The 16,741-nt window shown below is 49.1% G+C and overlaps 1 protein-coding gene across 1 annotated transcript in view; it reads right to left on the bottom strand.

Moving 5' to 3' along the window:
- Positions 1-12,804, bottom strand: part of LOC144496916 (ral guanine nucleotide dissociation stimulator-like) — a 157,154-nt gene extending 144,350 nt beyond the window's left edge. Inside the window, exons 1-2 of the mRNA XM_078217533.1 lie at positions 12,454-12,804; positions 10,073-11,115 (exon numbers count right to left, since the gene is read on the bottom strand). Coding sequence (XP_078073659.1) covers positions 10,073-10,189 — 117 coding nt within the window. The 5' untranslated portion in view covers positions 10,190-11,115; positions 12,454-12,804. The remainder of the gene's footprint in view (positions 1-10,072; positions 11,116-12,453) is intronic.
- Positions 12,805-16,741: the final 3,937 nt, after the last annotated feature.

The raw sequence follows: 16,741 nt of genomic DNA, 5'->3' as shown, positions 1-16,741 counted from the left end.
ATAAGGCGACTAAAACTGCACACAATACCACAGCTGTTGTCTCACCAAGGCCCTGTACAGCTGCAGTAAGATATCCTTACTCCTGTACTCAAGTCCTCTTGCAATGAAGGAATAGTGAAAATGAAGGAAAGTTGAAAAGTAAATCTAGTTAGTCCCACTCTCCTGTGCTTTCCCCTGTAATTCCTTTTCTCCTTGTGAAGTCTCTACCTGATTCCCATTTGAAATCTTCAAAGGCACGTTGAAGTTTAAATTAATTTATTAATTTCACAAGTAGGCTTGCATTAACACTGCAATGAAGTTACTGTGAAAAATCCCCACACTCCGGCGCCTGTTCGGGTACACCGAGGGAGAATTTAGCATGGCCAAAGCACCTAACCAGCACCCGGAGGAAACCCACGCAGACACGGGGAGAACGTGTAGACTCCACACAGACAGTGACCCGAGTCGGGAATCGAACCTGGGTCACTGGTTCTGTGAGGTAGCTGTGCTAACCACTGTGCTGCCCAGGACTCTCAGTTTTAACCACTAAGGTAGTCCCAATTGCCCGCATTTGGCCGATATCCCTCTATAACCATTTTCCCCATGTAACTGTCTAAATGCTTTTTAAAAGACAAAATTGTACCAGCCTCTACCTGCCTCTTGCAGCTCATTCCAGACACTCAGTAAAAAACAGTAAACACAATCCTCCTGGCCGAATAGCAATGGGCACCTCCCAGGTGAAATTAGGGTCACTTGTTTGAGGTGGTAGGAAGTAATGGTGTTTTAGGGGGGCTGGAGGTCATGGAGCAGGTGGGGGGTGGGCGAAGGGGAAGAGGGGAGGCTCGGGATATCACAACAACCTTCGGCAGGGGAGGGAAGGGAAGGAGAGATAACCAGTGAGGGGGAGGCAAGGCACGAGAGACTCTGGCCAAGTGGGGACACCAGTGAGGAGAACAGGAGCAGCACCCAGGGCAAATCAGCCTCAACAAGAGGGGGAGGAAATCACACGGTTAAAAACAAACTTCACTCCTGCAGCTGCGACGCTCATGCAAATAGTCCGAGGGGAAGTTGGGACTTGACCTCTTCCAGGGTTCAGGCGCGCAAGTCTCTACACAAGCTGTTATGACACCCGATACAATAATGGGCACTTTGTGTCTGTTCAAAGGACATCCTGTTTACCATTGTTAACTGACCCAAAGGTCAGGGACACTGGCGGCGGGGGGGGGGGGGGGGGGGGGGCGGGGGAGAGAGCGGAGGAGGAAAAACTGTCGGGATGCGAGCCAGTTGGAAAATTGGAACTGACCCAAGGGAAATGTGAGCCGAAAGCTCAGGTCAGGAGAGGGAACACAACACGGAGAACAATATGGAAACAGGACAGCTGCTCCATCCATCAGGCCCGGTGCTTATCCGAGCACTGCTCTATCTGCCAATGGAAACAGCATAACTTGCAAATGTTTCTTTTTATTCTTCATTCACAGGATGTGGGTGTCGCTGGCGAGGCCCAGCATGTATTTTCCATCCCTAAATGCCCCATTGAGAAAGCAGTGGTGGACGACCGTTCTTGAACCACCTGCAGTCCATGTGGTGTAGGTGCACCCGCATTGCTGTCAGGGAGGGAGTTCCAGGAGTTTTGACCCAGCCACAATGAAGCAACGGCCGAAATATTTCCAAGTCGGGATGCCAAGTCTTGGAGGGGGATCTCCAAGTGGTAGTGTCACCATTGTCCTTTGAGGTGACAGGATTGGAAGGAGCCTTGGTGAGTTGCTGCAGTGCATCTTATAGATGGTGAGGAGGCTTTGGGGAGTCAGGGAGGAAGCTACTCTCCGCAGAATTCTCAGCCTCAGATCTACCCTTGCAGCCATTGAATTTTGTATAGCTTGTCCAGTTCAGTTTCTGGTCAATGGTAACTCCCAGGATAGTGATACAAGTGGAGAATTGAGTCTTGCAAATTGCAAATGTCATTGAGATGGTAAGATTCTGTCTGATCGGAGATGGCAATTGTCTGGCGCCTGTCGCTACTTCCCAATTCACCCAAGGGCAAAGCTGCCCACGTCACAGCAGTAAGTGGAGAGGATCATAGAATCCCTACAGTGCAGAAGAGGCTATTCGGCCCATTGAGTATGTACTGACTCTCCCACAAAGCATCTTACCCAGGCCCTCTCCCCCACCCTATCCCCTTAACCCAAGACATTTCCCATGGCTATTCCATCTAACCTACACATCTTTGGACACTACGGGGTAATTTAGCACGGCCAATCCACCTAACCGGCACATCTTTGGACTGTAGGAGGAAACCAGAGCACCCGGAGGAAACCCACGCAGACATGGAGGGGAGGTGTTCAAAACAATGAAAGGTTTCCAAAGAGTTAGGGAAGAAAAAGTGATTGCCGTGACAAGAGGCTCGGTAACCAGAGGACGTAGATTTCAAATAGTTAACAACGAATGCAAAGGGGGTGTGGACGGGGTGGGGATAAGAAGATTATTTTTTAAAACAAATTCCTTTGTCGGAATGCGCTGCCTGAAAAGGCAGCGAAGCCTGATTCAACAATACATTCCTGAAAGGGAATTGGATAAACACTGGAAGGCAGAATTTAGAAGGTGTACGGGGAATGAAGAGCAGGGGATTGGGATGAATTGGATAGTTGTTTCAAAGAGTCAGCACATGCCATGATGGGCTGAATGTCCCCTCAAACCTCCCCCTTTCTTATTCTGAGATTCTATTCTATAAAAGACGCCCATTTTCCAATCTTGGTGAGGTCGATAGAAGGATCAAGGCTGATTGGCACTGGCTGTACATGCAGGGAAACAGGTTGTCCATTCACCGCAGCCCATTTAATGGGTGCATTTGAGGTCACAGAGCAGAAAGTGGAAGCAAGGCCTACAAAAACAGGCTTTGGAATCATAGAATCCCTACAGTGCAGAAGGAGGCCATTCGGCTCATCGAGTCTGCACCGACCACAATCCCACCCAGGCCCTATTTCCGCACATTTATCCTTCCAATCCCCCTGACACTAGGGGCAATTTATCATGGCCAATCACCCTAACCCGCACATCTTTGGACTGTGGGAGGAAACCGGAGCACCCGGAAGAAACCCATGCAGACACGGGGAGAACGTGAAAACTCCGCACAGAGTGGCCCAAGGCCGGAATTGAACCCGGATCCCTGGCACTGTGAGGTAGCAGTGCTAAGAACTGTGCCAACAAGTTAGATAGAGAGAAATATACAGTCAATGACATAACTCTCAGAAGAATTAACATACTGAGAGGTCGAGGTGGACAGAGCCACAGTTCCCTGAAAGTGGCAACACAAGTGGATAAGGTGGTTAAGAAGACTTATAGCATGCTTGCCTTCATCAATCGGGGCATGGAGTGTAAAAATTGGCAAGTAATGTTGCAGCTGTATACAACTTTAGTTGGGCCACATTTGGAAATCTGCGTACAGTTCTGGTCACCACATGACCATAGGGCTGTTCCTGTCTTGTACTGTTCTTTATTCTTTACAATCCAGTGGTCAATGAATGGGCCTCAAGCTCCAATTAAATTGTGCCTCCAGTAGTTTTCCTCTGGTACTTTGGTGGGACAACCTGAAGGAGCTTCCCTCTGTATCTAACCCCGTGCTGTACCTGTCCTGGGAGTGTTTGATGGGGAGAATGTAGAGGGAGCTTTACTCTGTATCTAATCCATGCCTTATCTGTCCTGGGAGTGGTTGATGGGGACAATACAGAGGGAGTTTTACTCTGTTTCTAACCCCGTGCTGTACCTTTGCTGGGAGTGTTTGATGGGGACAGTGCAGAGGGAACTTTAATCTGTATCTAATCCCGTGCTGTATCTGTCCTGGGAGTGTTTGATGGGACAGTGTAGAAGGAGCTTTGATCTGTATCTAACCCTGTGCTGTACCTGTCCTGGGAGTGTTCGATGGGGACAGTGTAGAGGGAGCTTTGATCTGTATCTAACCCTGTGCTGTACCTGTCCTGGGAGTGTTTGATGGAGACAGTGTAGAGGGAGCTTTACTCTGTATCTAACCCCGTGCTGTACCTGTCCTGGGAGTGTTTGATGGAGACAGTGTAGAGGGAGCTTTGATCTGTATCTAACCCCGTGCTGTACCTGTCCTGGGAGTGTTCGATGGGGACAGTGTAGAGGGAGCTTTGATCTGTATCTAACCCTGTGCTGTACCTGTCCTGGGAGCGTTTGATGGAGACAGTGTAGAGGGAGCTTTACTCTGTATCTAACCCCGTGCTGTACCTGTCCTGGGAGTGTTTGATGGAGACAGTGTAGAGGGAGCTTTACTCTGTATCTAACCCTGTGCTGTACCTGTCCTGGGAGTGTTTGATGGAGACAGTGTAGAGGGAGCTTTACTCTGTATCTAACCCCGTGCTGTACCTGTCCTGAGAGTGTTTGATGGGGACAGTGTAGAGGGAGCTTTACTCTTTATCCAACCCCATTGTTAACTCTGTCTCTCTCTCCACAGATGCTGTCAGACCTGTTGAGTATTTCCAGCATTTTCTGTTTTTACCTGACCTGGAAGTCACAACGAATAAGACGAGAGAAACAATCCATTTGACACTGGTGATATCCCTCTCACAATACGATGGGCACTAAAACATCCACCCAGAAAACAAACAAGGATATGATTCAGAGATGCTGCAAAGGTTCGACAGGGTGGGTTGGGTTGAAGCCACTTACTTGCTGCAAGAAGCTATCTATAGATTAGAGTTGTGGTCAAATGCAGGAACCATCATAGTTGCCCCCTCTATCTCCCGAGGGTGCAGCTTTGTGTTGGGATTTATCTCTGTGAGTGAGGGGTCTTTCCTTATGGCACTTTGCTGAAGTGATATATTTTACAGAGACTGTACCGAGCAACGTGGAACAGTCTCCGACTCCAAGAGGCATTGCAGCTGAACTAATCGACTTCACAAGGCATGCAGATTTTTGGAGATTTACCTTCTGCTAATTGTACCCCTCAATGTAAACCCGCGGTGAATCTTGAGCCCCGTTGAGGGCACAATAGGTTATGAGCGTCATTTGTCTATCACAGAGGTTTCGAGGGATATGGGCCAAACACGGGCAAATGGGACTAGCTCAGTGCGGGAAAGCTGGTCGACATGGACAAGTTAGGATGCAGGGCCTGTTTCCATGCTGCATATCTCTGCGACTCAGGAGTTACCGGTTCCAGCTCCTCGCATCATTCATAAGCTGTTTCCTTGTATCAGCTCTGCAACACTTTCTGCATGAAGTCATGTATTGGGCAGACAGGAGGGTGGTGGTGTGGATTTGAAGTGGAGAACTGTCCTTTGTCATGGACACCAGGAAGAGAATCCACATCCTGGATCACTTTGTACAATATTGTCCTCCTTATTGAAGGAAAGATGCATTAGAAGCTGTTCAGGGAAGGTTTACTGTCCAGTACTCGGAATGGCCAAGTTGTTTTATGAGCAAAGGTTGGAGAGATTAGGTTTGTACATACTAGCTACAAACCTAATCCCAACTGGGGCGGCACGGTGGCACAGTGGTTAGCACTGCTGCCTCACAATGCCAGGGACCTGGGTTCGATTCCCGGCTTGGGTCACTGTCTGTGTGGAGTTTGCACATTCACCTCATGTCTGTGTGGGTTTCCTCCGGGTGCTCTGGTTTCCTCCCACAGTCCAAAGATGTACAGGTTAGGTGCATTGGCCATGCTAAATTGCCCCTTAGTGTCCCCGGATGCGTAGGTTAGAGGGATTAGCGGGGTGAATACGTGGGATTGCGGGGATAGGGCCTGAATGGGATTGTTGTTGGTGCAGACTCGAAGGGCCGAACGGCCTCCTTCTGCACTGTCGGGGTTTCTATGATTCTAGAGTTTAAAAGAGTAATAGACAACTTGATCGAATCCATTACGATACTGAGAGGCGTTGACGGTTAGCACTGATTCGCGCTTACCTCAAAGCGCCCAGGTTCAATTCCAGCTGCGAGTGACTGTGTGGAGTTTGCACTTTCTCCTCGTGTCTGAGTGGGTTTCCCTTGGGTGCTCCGATTTCCCCTCTCAGTCCAAAGATGTGCGGATAAGGTGAATTGGCCATGCTAAATTGTCCCTTAGCATCAGGGGAACTATGTGGGGTTACAGGGATAGGATCTGGGTGGAATTGTTGTCGGTGGCAGCTCAATGGGCTGAATGGCCTCATTTTGCATTGTAGGGATTGTATAACAGGGTGGATGTTTCCTTTTGTCAGAGAATCTTGAACTGGGCATCACTATTTTAAAATAAGATGGAGATGAGGAGATCTTTTTCTCTCAGAAGTTGGTGAGTCTTTGGAACTTTCTTCCTCAAAAGGCAGTGGAAGCAGAGTCTTTGAATATTTTTAAGGCACAGCGAGATAGCTTCTTGAATAACGAGGGGGTGAAAGGTTATCGGGGAGTCGACAGGAATGTGGGGTTGAGGTTACAATTAGATCAGCCCTGGTCTTATGGGATGGCAGAGCAAACCTGAGGGGCCGAGTGGCCTAACTCCTGCTCCTCATTTGCATCGATTTAAATACAGCTCACAATCTGCTGAAGAGAAATAGACTGAGGTAGCGATTTTACTAAGGATACTAAAAGGGGAAATTCCCTTCTTGTTAAACATAATAAGAACATAAGAACTAGGAGCGGGAGTAGGCCATCTGGCCCCTCGAGCCTGCTCCGCCATTCAATAAGATCATGACTGATCTTTTTGTGGACTCAGCTCCACTTACCTGCCCGCTCACCATAACCCTTAATTCCTTTACTGTTCAAAAACTTATCTATCCTTGCCTTAAAAACATTCAATGAGGTAGCCTCAACTGCTTCACTGGGCAGGGAATTCCACAGATTCACAACCCTTTGTGTGAAGAAGTTCTTCCTCAACTCAGTCCGAAATCTGATTCCCCTCATTTCGAGGCAATGCCCCCTAGTTCTAGTTTCACCTGCCAGTGGAAACAACTTCCCTATCTTATCTATTCCCTTCATAATCTTATATGTTTCTCTAAGATCTCCCCTCATTTTTCTGAATTCCAATGAGTATAGCCCCAGTCTACTCAGTCTCTCCTCATAAGCCAACTCTCTCAACTCCGGATTCAACCCAGTGAATCTCCTCTGCACCCCCGCCAGTGCCAGTATATCCTTTCTCAAGTAAGGAGACCAAAACTGTACACAATACACCAGGTGTGGCCTCACCAGCACCTTATACAGCTGCAACATAACCTCGCTGTTTTTAAACTCCATCTCTCTAGCAATGAAGGACAAAATTCCATTTGCCTTCTTAATTACCTGCTGTACCTGCAAACCAACTCCTTGAGATTCCTGCACAAGGACACCCAGGTCCCTCTGCACAGCAGCATGCTGCAATTTTTTACCATTTAAATAACATTCCATTTTGCTGTTATTCATACAAAAATGGAAGACCTCACAGTTATCAACATTGTCTTCCATCTGCCAGACCCTCGCCCACTCACTTAGACTATCTTTATCCCTTTGCAGACTTTCAGCATCTTCTGCGCACTTTGCTCTGCCACTCATCTTGGTGTCATCTACGAATTTTGACACACTACACTTGGTCCCCAACTCCAAATCATCTATGTAAATCGTAAGCAATTGCGGTCCCAACACTGATCCCTGAGGCACACCACTAGTCACTGATCGCCAACCAGAAAAACACCCATTTACCCCCACTCTTTGCTTTCTGTTAGTTAACCAATCCTCTATCCATGCTAATACATTACACGTAACACCATGCACCTTTATCTTATGCAGCAGTCTTTGGTGCGGCACCTTGTCAAATGCCTTCTGGAAATCCAGATACACCACATCCACAGGTTCCCCATTGTCCACTGCACATGCAACGTTTTCAAAGAATTCCACCAAATTAATCAAACATGATCTTCCCTTCATGAACCCATGCTGCGTCTTACCAATGGGACAATTTATATCCAGACGTCTCGTTAATTCTTCCTTGATGATAGATTCAAGCATTTTCCCTACTACAGAAGTTAAGCTAACCAGCCTATAGTTACCCGCCTTTTGTCTACCTCCTTTTTTAAACAGTGGCGTCACATTTGCTGTTTTCCAATCTGCGGAACCACCCCAGAGTCCACCGAATTTTGGTAAATTACCACTCGTGCATTTGCTATTTCTCCCGCCATCTCTTGGCATCCCTGGGATGCGTTCCATCAGGACCAGGAGACTTGTCTACCTTTAGCCCCATTAACTTGCCCAACACTACCTCTTTCGTGATAATGATAGTTTCTAGGTCCTCACCTGCCATAGCCTTCCTGTCATCAATTTTTGGCATGTTATTTGTGTCTTCCACTGTGAAGACTGACACAAAATACCTGTTCAATACCTCAGCCATTTTCTCATTTACATTTGCCAGGAAAGCGCACTTGCCAAGCCGTGATTTGCATCCACTTATTTTAATAAATGCTATGTAGAGCTGGAAGCTGACATTGGGATATAATCATAAAATGAGGCAGTGCAGAAGGAGGCCATTCAGCCCATTGTGCCTCTGTTGGTCCTTGGAAAGATCTACCCACTGAGCCCCCACTTCCCCATTTTTTCCCCTTCAGCCCTGCAAATTTTCCCTGAGTGTTTGGCCCGTTACCACTGAATCATCTGCCCCAGCTCTTTCAGGCAGCACCTTCCAGATTCACCATATTAAACCACTCTCCTGATTTTGATAAAATCATAGAATCCCTACGTGCAGAAGGAGGTCATTTGGCCCATCGAGTCTGTACCGACCACAATCCCATCCAGGCCCTATTCCCATGTCCCCACATATTTACCCTCCTAATCCCCCTGACAGTAGAGTCAATTTAGCATGGATAATCAACCTAACCCGCACATCTTTAGAAGGAAGCAGGAGCACCCGGCGGAAACCCACGCAGACACGGGGAGAACGTGCAAATTCCACACAGACAGTGACCCAAGGCCGGAACTGAACCCAGGCCCCTGACGCTGTGAGGCACTGTTGGGATTCTATGATACTCCACCTTGTCTCCTTTCACTTAACTTGTCTCTGTCTCTTTACAGCCACTCTGTGTCCCACTCACAGCTTACATTCCCATCTAGCATTGCATCGTCATCAAAATTAGATACACTACACTCTGTCTCGGTGTCTGAAAAAAAGGCCACTCCCTCAACGACTTCTGTTCCAGCGACCAAGCCCAGGCTTAAAGGACGATTGCAGAATCATTACAGCACAGAAGGAGGCCATTCAGTCCATCATGTCTGAGCTGGCTATCCCCAAGTGAGATTCTTTATTTTTATTAGTGTCACGAGTAGGCTCACATTAACATTTCAATGAAGTCACTGTGAAAATCCCCTAGTCGCCACACTCTGGCACCCATTCAGGTACACTGAGGGAGAATTTAGCATAGTCAATGCACCTAACCAGCATGTCTTTTGGACTGTGGGAGGAAACCGGAGCATCCGGAGGAAACCCATGCAGACACGGGGAGAGCATGCAGACAATGCGCAGAGAGTGACCCAAGCTGGGAATCAAACCCGGGTCCCTGGCGCTGTGAGGCAGCAGTGCTAACCACTGTATGAAGAATTCATTGGGTGCCACTCCCCTGCATTCTCCCCATAAACCTACACATGACCCTTTTTGGGTCATGATCCCATTCCCTCAATTTAACCTGCCCTCCGCCACACTCCCAGGCAGTGGATTCTAGATCCCAACCATCCGAACAAAAAAGGTTCTGGGGATAGTGGGCGTAAAAAGCATTGAAGTGTCTGATCAGCCATGATAGTACTGAATGGCGGAGCAGGCTCGATGGGCTGAAGGGCCTACTCCTGTTACTATGTTCCTATCTGCCATTGACCCCAAATCTTCTACCTTTGACTATATCAGTTGACTAAAGCATGAAGAGTTGGGGTAGGGTAGGGTGGAGCTGGGGGAGATGCTGAATTCGAAAAGCACTGGCATCGCAATGACCTGCTGAGCCTTCTTGCAGAGTATTACTGCCGTCACCACTTGGGCAAAGACATTGGCGCTCTTTCACACCACACGTGTTTCAGAGAGGTGACCCAAACCAAACCTGAGGTAAGTAGCCCATCAACTGCGCAAAGTGCCCAGACTGTGAAAAAGAACATCGTCACCTACCAGAGGGGTGTCCACGTCCGGATCTCTGGCTCTGTAGCTGCTCAGTATGACGTTAGCCTCTCCCGAAAGTTCCAGCTTCACTCCGTCCAGGATGTGGCGAACTGTGCGAGGAAGCATCACCGTTCCGGCCTCCGAGAAGCATCTGTGACAGGAAGGGCGCGGCCGGGAGACCTTTGGGGGCTTTCTGGTTCGGCTGGGCTCAGAGGCAGCCACTGTCGGGGAGTGTGTGGCGGGGCGACGGGGGCGAGATGCGACGTGAGCAAGCTGGTTTCAGAAGGTGGGCCCAATGAGGTGAACCTTGCCGAGGTGAGGACCTTCACCGCGACAGGAAAGGGAAGACTCACCCTCGTCGACTTTGCCAAGTTGCCGCCCTTGTATGTTGCCCCTCCGGGAATCTGCCCGAAAAGTGGGTGATGTGGGAAAGCCAGGTCCCGTTCCGCAGCACCTGTTCCCCCCCCCCCCGCCCCGCCACTCCCCACCCACCCCAGACGGCGACACCCGGCGAGAGGTGGCGCACCTTCAGGGGAAAACACAGTCTTGTCTTCGGGAGGAGGAAGTCAGTGATGGGGTGCCCATTAGCTGGGGAACATCTGCACGCCTGACCATGCTGTTGCCCGGGTCTCCCTACAAGCGGCCAGGCGGGCCGGAGGATAGGCTCTTGCGCCCTCGGCAGGGGGGGGGGGGGGGGAGGGGGAGGGGGGCAGGATGTGTGGGGGGGCGGTGGAGGGAGGGGGGGGAAGATTTATCGGTGTTGGTTCGGTCCAGCTAAGAATGAGGGTGGCAACTACAGCTGCAGATCAAAAGCAGCAGCGCAGCGCAGGAACTGGTCAACCCTGCCCAGGTTGCCGGGTCCTCATGGCGACGGCAGGCACCTCCCTGACAACGCAAATAAGGAGAGCGAGCGAGTGGTCAGAGGTCCCGAGCTATCAGTGCGTGGAGGCGCCCAATTGTCCAACAGCAGTGCACACGGTCCGTCCTCGAGGCGTCAGAACTGAATAGTCTTTATCCGCAGTGACCTGGAGTCAAAGCGGACTTTCCCTGCACTTTGCAGAGTCACATGTGGAGAGAAAAAGGAAGACAGAACAGTTCATTAGCTGCCTGCCGTTAAAATAAAAATCACTCATTCACAAGGGACACAAAATCAAACATTCTCTCTCAAAAAATACTCCCCCCCCCCACCCCCCACCCCCCTCTCCCTGCCTCCCTCCCTCCGCCTCCCTCTCTCCCTCCACCAGCTCTTACAATCCGGACATTCTCCCAGGGGTAGGCGGGTCATTAAACAAGCAGCAGAATTGGGCACAGATCGATTCCAATCAGCGGTCGATCGCTGCCGGACAGCAACGAATGTTTGGCAATCGAGAAAGAAAATCCAGAAAGCTGTTTCACTTTCAAAGCCCGTGACAATGAATGAAATAAAACATAAATCGGCAGGGCAGGCAAGGGCAGCTTTAACATTAAAGGTAAAGGAGGTGTTTCGCAGGGTTGGGAGGGGTTTAAGTTCTCCCATCGGGGTCGAGTGCACCAGGCACTGGGTGAATGCTGCATTGGTTCCAGTGTAGTGGGAATTCAGTTAGATAAATCATACAAGCTCTGAGAATCACAGCTGTCAGCACACTTCCACATACTCACTGACACACACACACTCACTCACTTACACACACTCACTTACACACACACACACACTCACTTACACACACACACACACTCACTTACACACACACACACACTCACTTACACACACACACACACTCACTTACACACACACACACTCACTTACACACACACACACTCACTTACACACACACACACTCACTTACACACACACACACTCACTTACACACACACAGACAGGCACACACGCTCACACACAATTACACACACACAGACAGTCACACACGCTCACACACAATTACACACTCACACAGACACACATACACAGACATGCACAAACACACTCACAGAGACAAACACTGACACACACACAGACACGCACACCCTCGCTATGACTGTAACACTACAGTCTGTACTCTCTCCTTTCCTTCTCTATGAACGGTATGCTTTGTCTGTATAGCACGCAAGAAACAATACTTTTCACTGTGTACCAATACACGTGACAATAATAAATTAAATCAAACTCTCACACAAAGACACACACTGACACACACATAGAAATGCACACACACACACATTCTTACACAGACACAGGCAGACACACAAACACAGGCAATCAAATACACACACTCAAACACAGGCACATTCACAAATGCACACAAACACACATATGCACCACAGACACACACATCACAGAGACACATATTCTAACACACACACATAATGCTGAGGTGCAGCTGCCTTTCTCTGTACAGGCACCAGATACTTACTGAGGAAGCAGGGGAATGAATATCAGCTGTTAACTGCCCCGCCTGAGTTCTGAGGCACCCCCCACACACATTCAGCTGGGCAAGTGCCCACCAGAAAGCCCAGAGACAAAGGTTTGGGGCAGCGAAGCGAGAGACAAATCACCAAGGGACTGCTCAGAGTCGAGTAAATGAAAGCTGAAAAAGGGGGTGGAGAGAGAGAGAAAGGCAACTCCCCTTTCAGATCTCTGTTGACGGGTGAAATGTTACACAGGTCTCAAGGAAGCAGGTTTCAGTCTGTCAGGTTGTTGCAGCTGCTGCAGGATAGGGACTGCATTAAGTGGGGCAAAATAATGCCGCATTTTGTATCACCACCTCCCATCCATTTCACTCCTTAGCTTGGCAAGTTTTTCACCAATGCACCAACCTTGTTCCCTGGTCGCTTCCTGCAGTCCCCACGGTCTGAGCTGGCCCTCATGCCAGCCCCCTCTCCTCTCACCCACCGCCGCCCCCTCGCACTCTGGCTGCCTTTCAATCACTCTCCCCCGCTCCAGTTCCATGTATTGAGGGCTGCCCTTCACCTCCCCTTCACTCCGTCCCGTCCGTCCTTCCTGCTGAGGGACTGGGAAACCGCGCCAGCTCCTGCCAAAACCCGGACCGGATCATGCACCATATCGAACGGAGGCTTTTGATTTCATAGAGTCCCGACAGGACAGAAGGAGACCATTCGACCCATCGAGTCTGCACCGACCACAATCCCACCCAGGCCCACTCCCCATAACCTCACGTATTTACCTTGCTAATCCCCCGAACTAGGGTCAATTTAATATGGCCAATAAACCTAACCCGCACATCTTTGGACTTTAGGAGGAAACCAGAGTACCCTGAGGAAACCCATGCAGACACGGGGAGAACGTGCAAACTCCACACTGACAGGGACCCGAGGCCAGAATTGAACCCGGGCCCCTGGTGCTAACCACTGTGCCACCATGCCACCCCTAATTGATTTGATTTATTATTGTCACATATAAAGAACAAAGAACAGTACAGCACAGGAAACAGGCCCTTCAGCCCTCCAACCCTGTGCCGCTCCTTGGTCCAACTAGACCAATCGTTTGTATCCCTCCATTCCCAGGCTGCTCATGTGACTATCAGGTAAGTCTTAAACGATGTCAGCGTGCCTGCCTCCACCACCCTACTTGGCAGCGCATTCCAGGCCCCCACCACCCTCTGTGTAAAAAACGTCCCTCTGATATCTGAGTTATACTTCGCCCCTCTCACCTTGAGCCCGTGACCCCTCGTGATCGTCACCTCCGACCTGGGAAAAAGCTTCCCACTGTTCACCCTATCTATACCCTTCATAATCTTGTACACCTCTATTAGATCTCCCCTCATTCTCCGTCTTTCCAGGGAGAACAAGCCCAGTTTACCCAATCTCTCCTCATAGCTAAGACCCTCCATACCAGGCAACATCCTGGTAAACCTTCTCTGCACTCTCTCTAACGCCTCCACGTCCTTCTGGTAGTGCGGCAACCAGAACTGGACGCAGTACTCCAAATGTGGCCTAACCAGCGTTCTATACAGCTGCATCATCAGACTCCAGCTTTTATACTCTATACCCCGTCCTAGAAAGGCAAGCATACCATATGCCTTCTTCACCACCTTCTCCACCTGTGTTGCCACCTTCAAGGATTTGTGGACTTGCACACCTAGGTCCCTCTGTGTTTCTATACTCCTGATGACTCTGCCATTTATTGTATAACTCCTCCCTACATTATTTCTTCCAAAATGCATCACTTCGCATTTATGCGGATTAAACTCCATCTGCCACCTCTCCGCCCAATTTTCCAGCCTATCTATATCCTGCTGTATTGCCCGACAATGCTCTTCGCTCTCCGCAAGTCCAGCCATCTTCGTGTCATCCGCAAACCTGCTGATTACACCAGTTACACCTTCTTCCAAATCATTCATATATATCACAAATAGCAGAGGCCCCAGTACAGAGCCCTGCGGAACACCACAGACCTCCAGCCGGAAAAAGACCCTTCGACCACTACCCTCTGTCTCCTATGGCCAAGCCAGTTCTCCACCCATCTAGCCACTTCTCCTTGTATCCCATGAGCCTTAACCTTCTTAACCAACCTGCCATGTGGGACTTTGTCAAATGCCTTACTGAAATCCATATAGACGACATCCACGGCCCTTCCTTCATCAACCGTTTTTGTCACTTCCTCAAAAAACTCCACCAAATTTGTAAGGCACGACCTCCCTCTTACAAAACCATGCTGTCTGTCACTAATGAGATTGTTCCATTCTAAATGCACATACATCCTGTCTCTAAGAATCCTCTCCAACAACTTCCCTACCACGGACGTCAAGCTCACCGGCCTATAATTTCCTGGGTTATCCCTGCTACCCTTCTTAAACAACGGGACCACATTCGCTATCCTCCAATCCTCAGGGACCTCACCCGTGTCCAAAGAAGCGACAAAGATTTCCGTCAGAGGCCCAGCAATTTCATCTCTCGTCTCCCTGAGCAGTCGAGGATAGATGCCATCAGGCCCTGGGGCTTTGTCAGTTTTAATGTTCCCTAAAAAACCTAACACTTCCTCTCTTGTAATGGAGATTTTCTCTAACGGGTCAACACTTCCCTCCGAGACACTCCCGGTTAACACGCCCCTCTCCTTTGTGAATACCGATGCAAAGTATTCATTTAGGATCTCCTCTATTCCCTTGGGTTCTAAGCATAATTCCCCTCCTTTGTCCCTGAGAGGTCCGATTTTCTCCCTGACAACTCTTTTGTTCCTAACGTATGAATAGAATGCCTTAGGATTCTCCTTAATCCTGCCTGCCAAGAACATCTCGTGACCTCTTTTTGCCCTTCTAACTCCCCGTTTGAGTTCTTTCCTACTCTCTCTGTATTCCTCCAGAGCTCCATCTGTTTTCTGTTGCCTGGACTTAACGTACGCCTCCCTTTTCATTTTAATCAGATCCTCAATTTCCCTGGTTATCCACGGCTCTCGAATCCTGCCTTTCCTATCTTTCCTTTTTACAGGCACATGCCTATCCTGCAGCCTTATCAATAGTTCCTTAAAAGACTCCCACATGCCAGACGCGGACTTACCCTCGAACATCCTCTCCCAATCAACATCCACCAATTCCTGCCTAATCCAGCAATAGTTAGCCTTCCCCCAATTTGGCACCCTGCCCGTAGGTCAGCACTCATCCTTGTCCATTACTATCCTAAAGTTAACAGAGTTGTGGTTACTATTTGCCACATGTTCCCCTACCGAAACTTTGACGACCTGACCGGGCTCATTTCCCAGAACTAGGTCCAGTATAGCCCCCTCTCTAGTCGGGCTATCTACATACTGTTCCAAAGAACCTTCCAGTACGCATTTTACAAATTCCTCCCCGTCCGGACCCCTAGCTCTAAGCACTTTCCAGTCTGTGCCAGGGAAATTAAAGTCCCCCACTACAACAACCCTATTTTTTCTGCACCTATCCAGAATCTCCTGACATATCCTTTCCTCCAACTAGAGGTGAGGCTATATTGGATCTGGTGCTGGGAAATGAGCCAGACCAGGTGCTAGACTTGGAAGTTGGTGTGCATTTTGGTGATAGTGACCACAATTCGGTTACGTTCACCTTAGTGATGGAAAGGGATAGGCATGAACCTCGGGCCAGTGGTTTTAGCTGGGGGAAGGGTAATTATGAGGCTATTAGGAGAGAATTAGGAAACATAGGTTGGACTAGGAGATTACAGGGACTGGGAACGTCCGACATGTGGAGTTTTTTCAAGGAGCAGCTACTGCGAGTCTGTGATAGGTATGTCCCTGTCAGGCAAGGAGGAATTGGTAGGGCTAGGGAACCGTGGTGCACCAAAAAAGTTTCTTTGTTGGTTAAAAAGAAAAAGGAGGCTTATGTTCGGATGAGACGTGAGCACTCGGGTAGTGCACTAGAAAGCTTTAGATTGGCTAAGAGGGAGTTGAAGAGCGAGCTTAGAAGGGCTAAAAGGGGACATGAGAAGACTTTGGCGGATAGGGTTAAAGAGAATCCTAAGGCGTTCTATAGGTATGTCAAGAACAGAAGGTTGGTTAGGGCAAGTTTAGGGCCAGTTATAGATGGCAGAGGGAAGTTATGTGTGGAACCGGAGGAGATTGGTGAAGCATTGAACCAATATTTCTCTTCGGTGTTCACGCAAGGGGACATGAATATAGCTGAGGAGGACACTGGGTTGCAAGGGAGTAGAATAGACAGTATTACAGTTGATAAGGAGGATGTGCAGGATATTCTGGAGGGTCTGAAAATA

This window comes from Mustelus asterias, chromosome 8 (genome assembly GCF_964213995.1).
Source record: "Mustelus asterias chromosome 8, sMusAst1.hap1.1, whole genome shotgun sequence".
Lineage (NCBI taxonomy): Eukaryota > Metazoa > Chordata > Chondrichthyes > Carcharhiniformes > Triakidae > Mustelus > Mustelus asterias.
The sequence above is the reverse complement of the archived record's forward strand: the minus strand, read 5'-3'. Positions and strand labels throughout refer to the sequence as shown.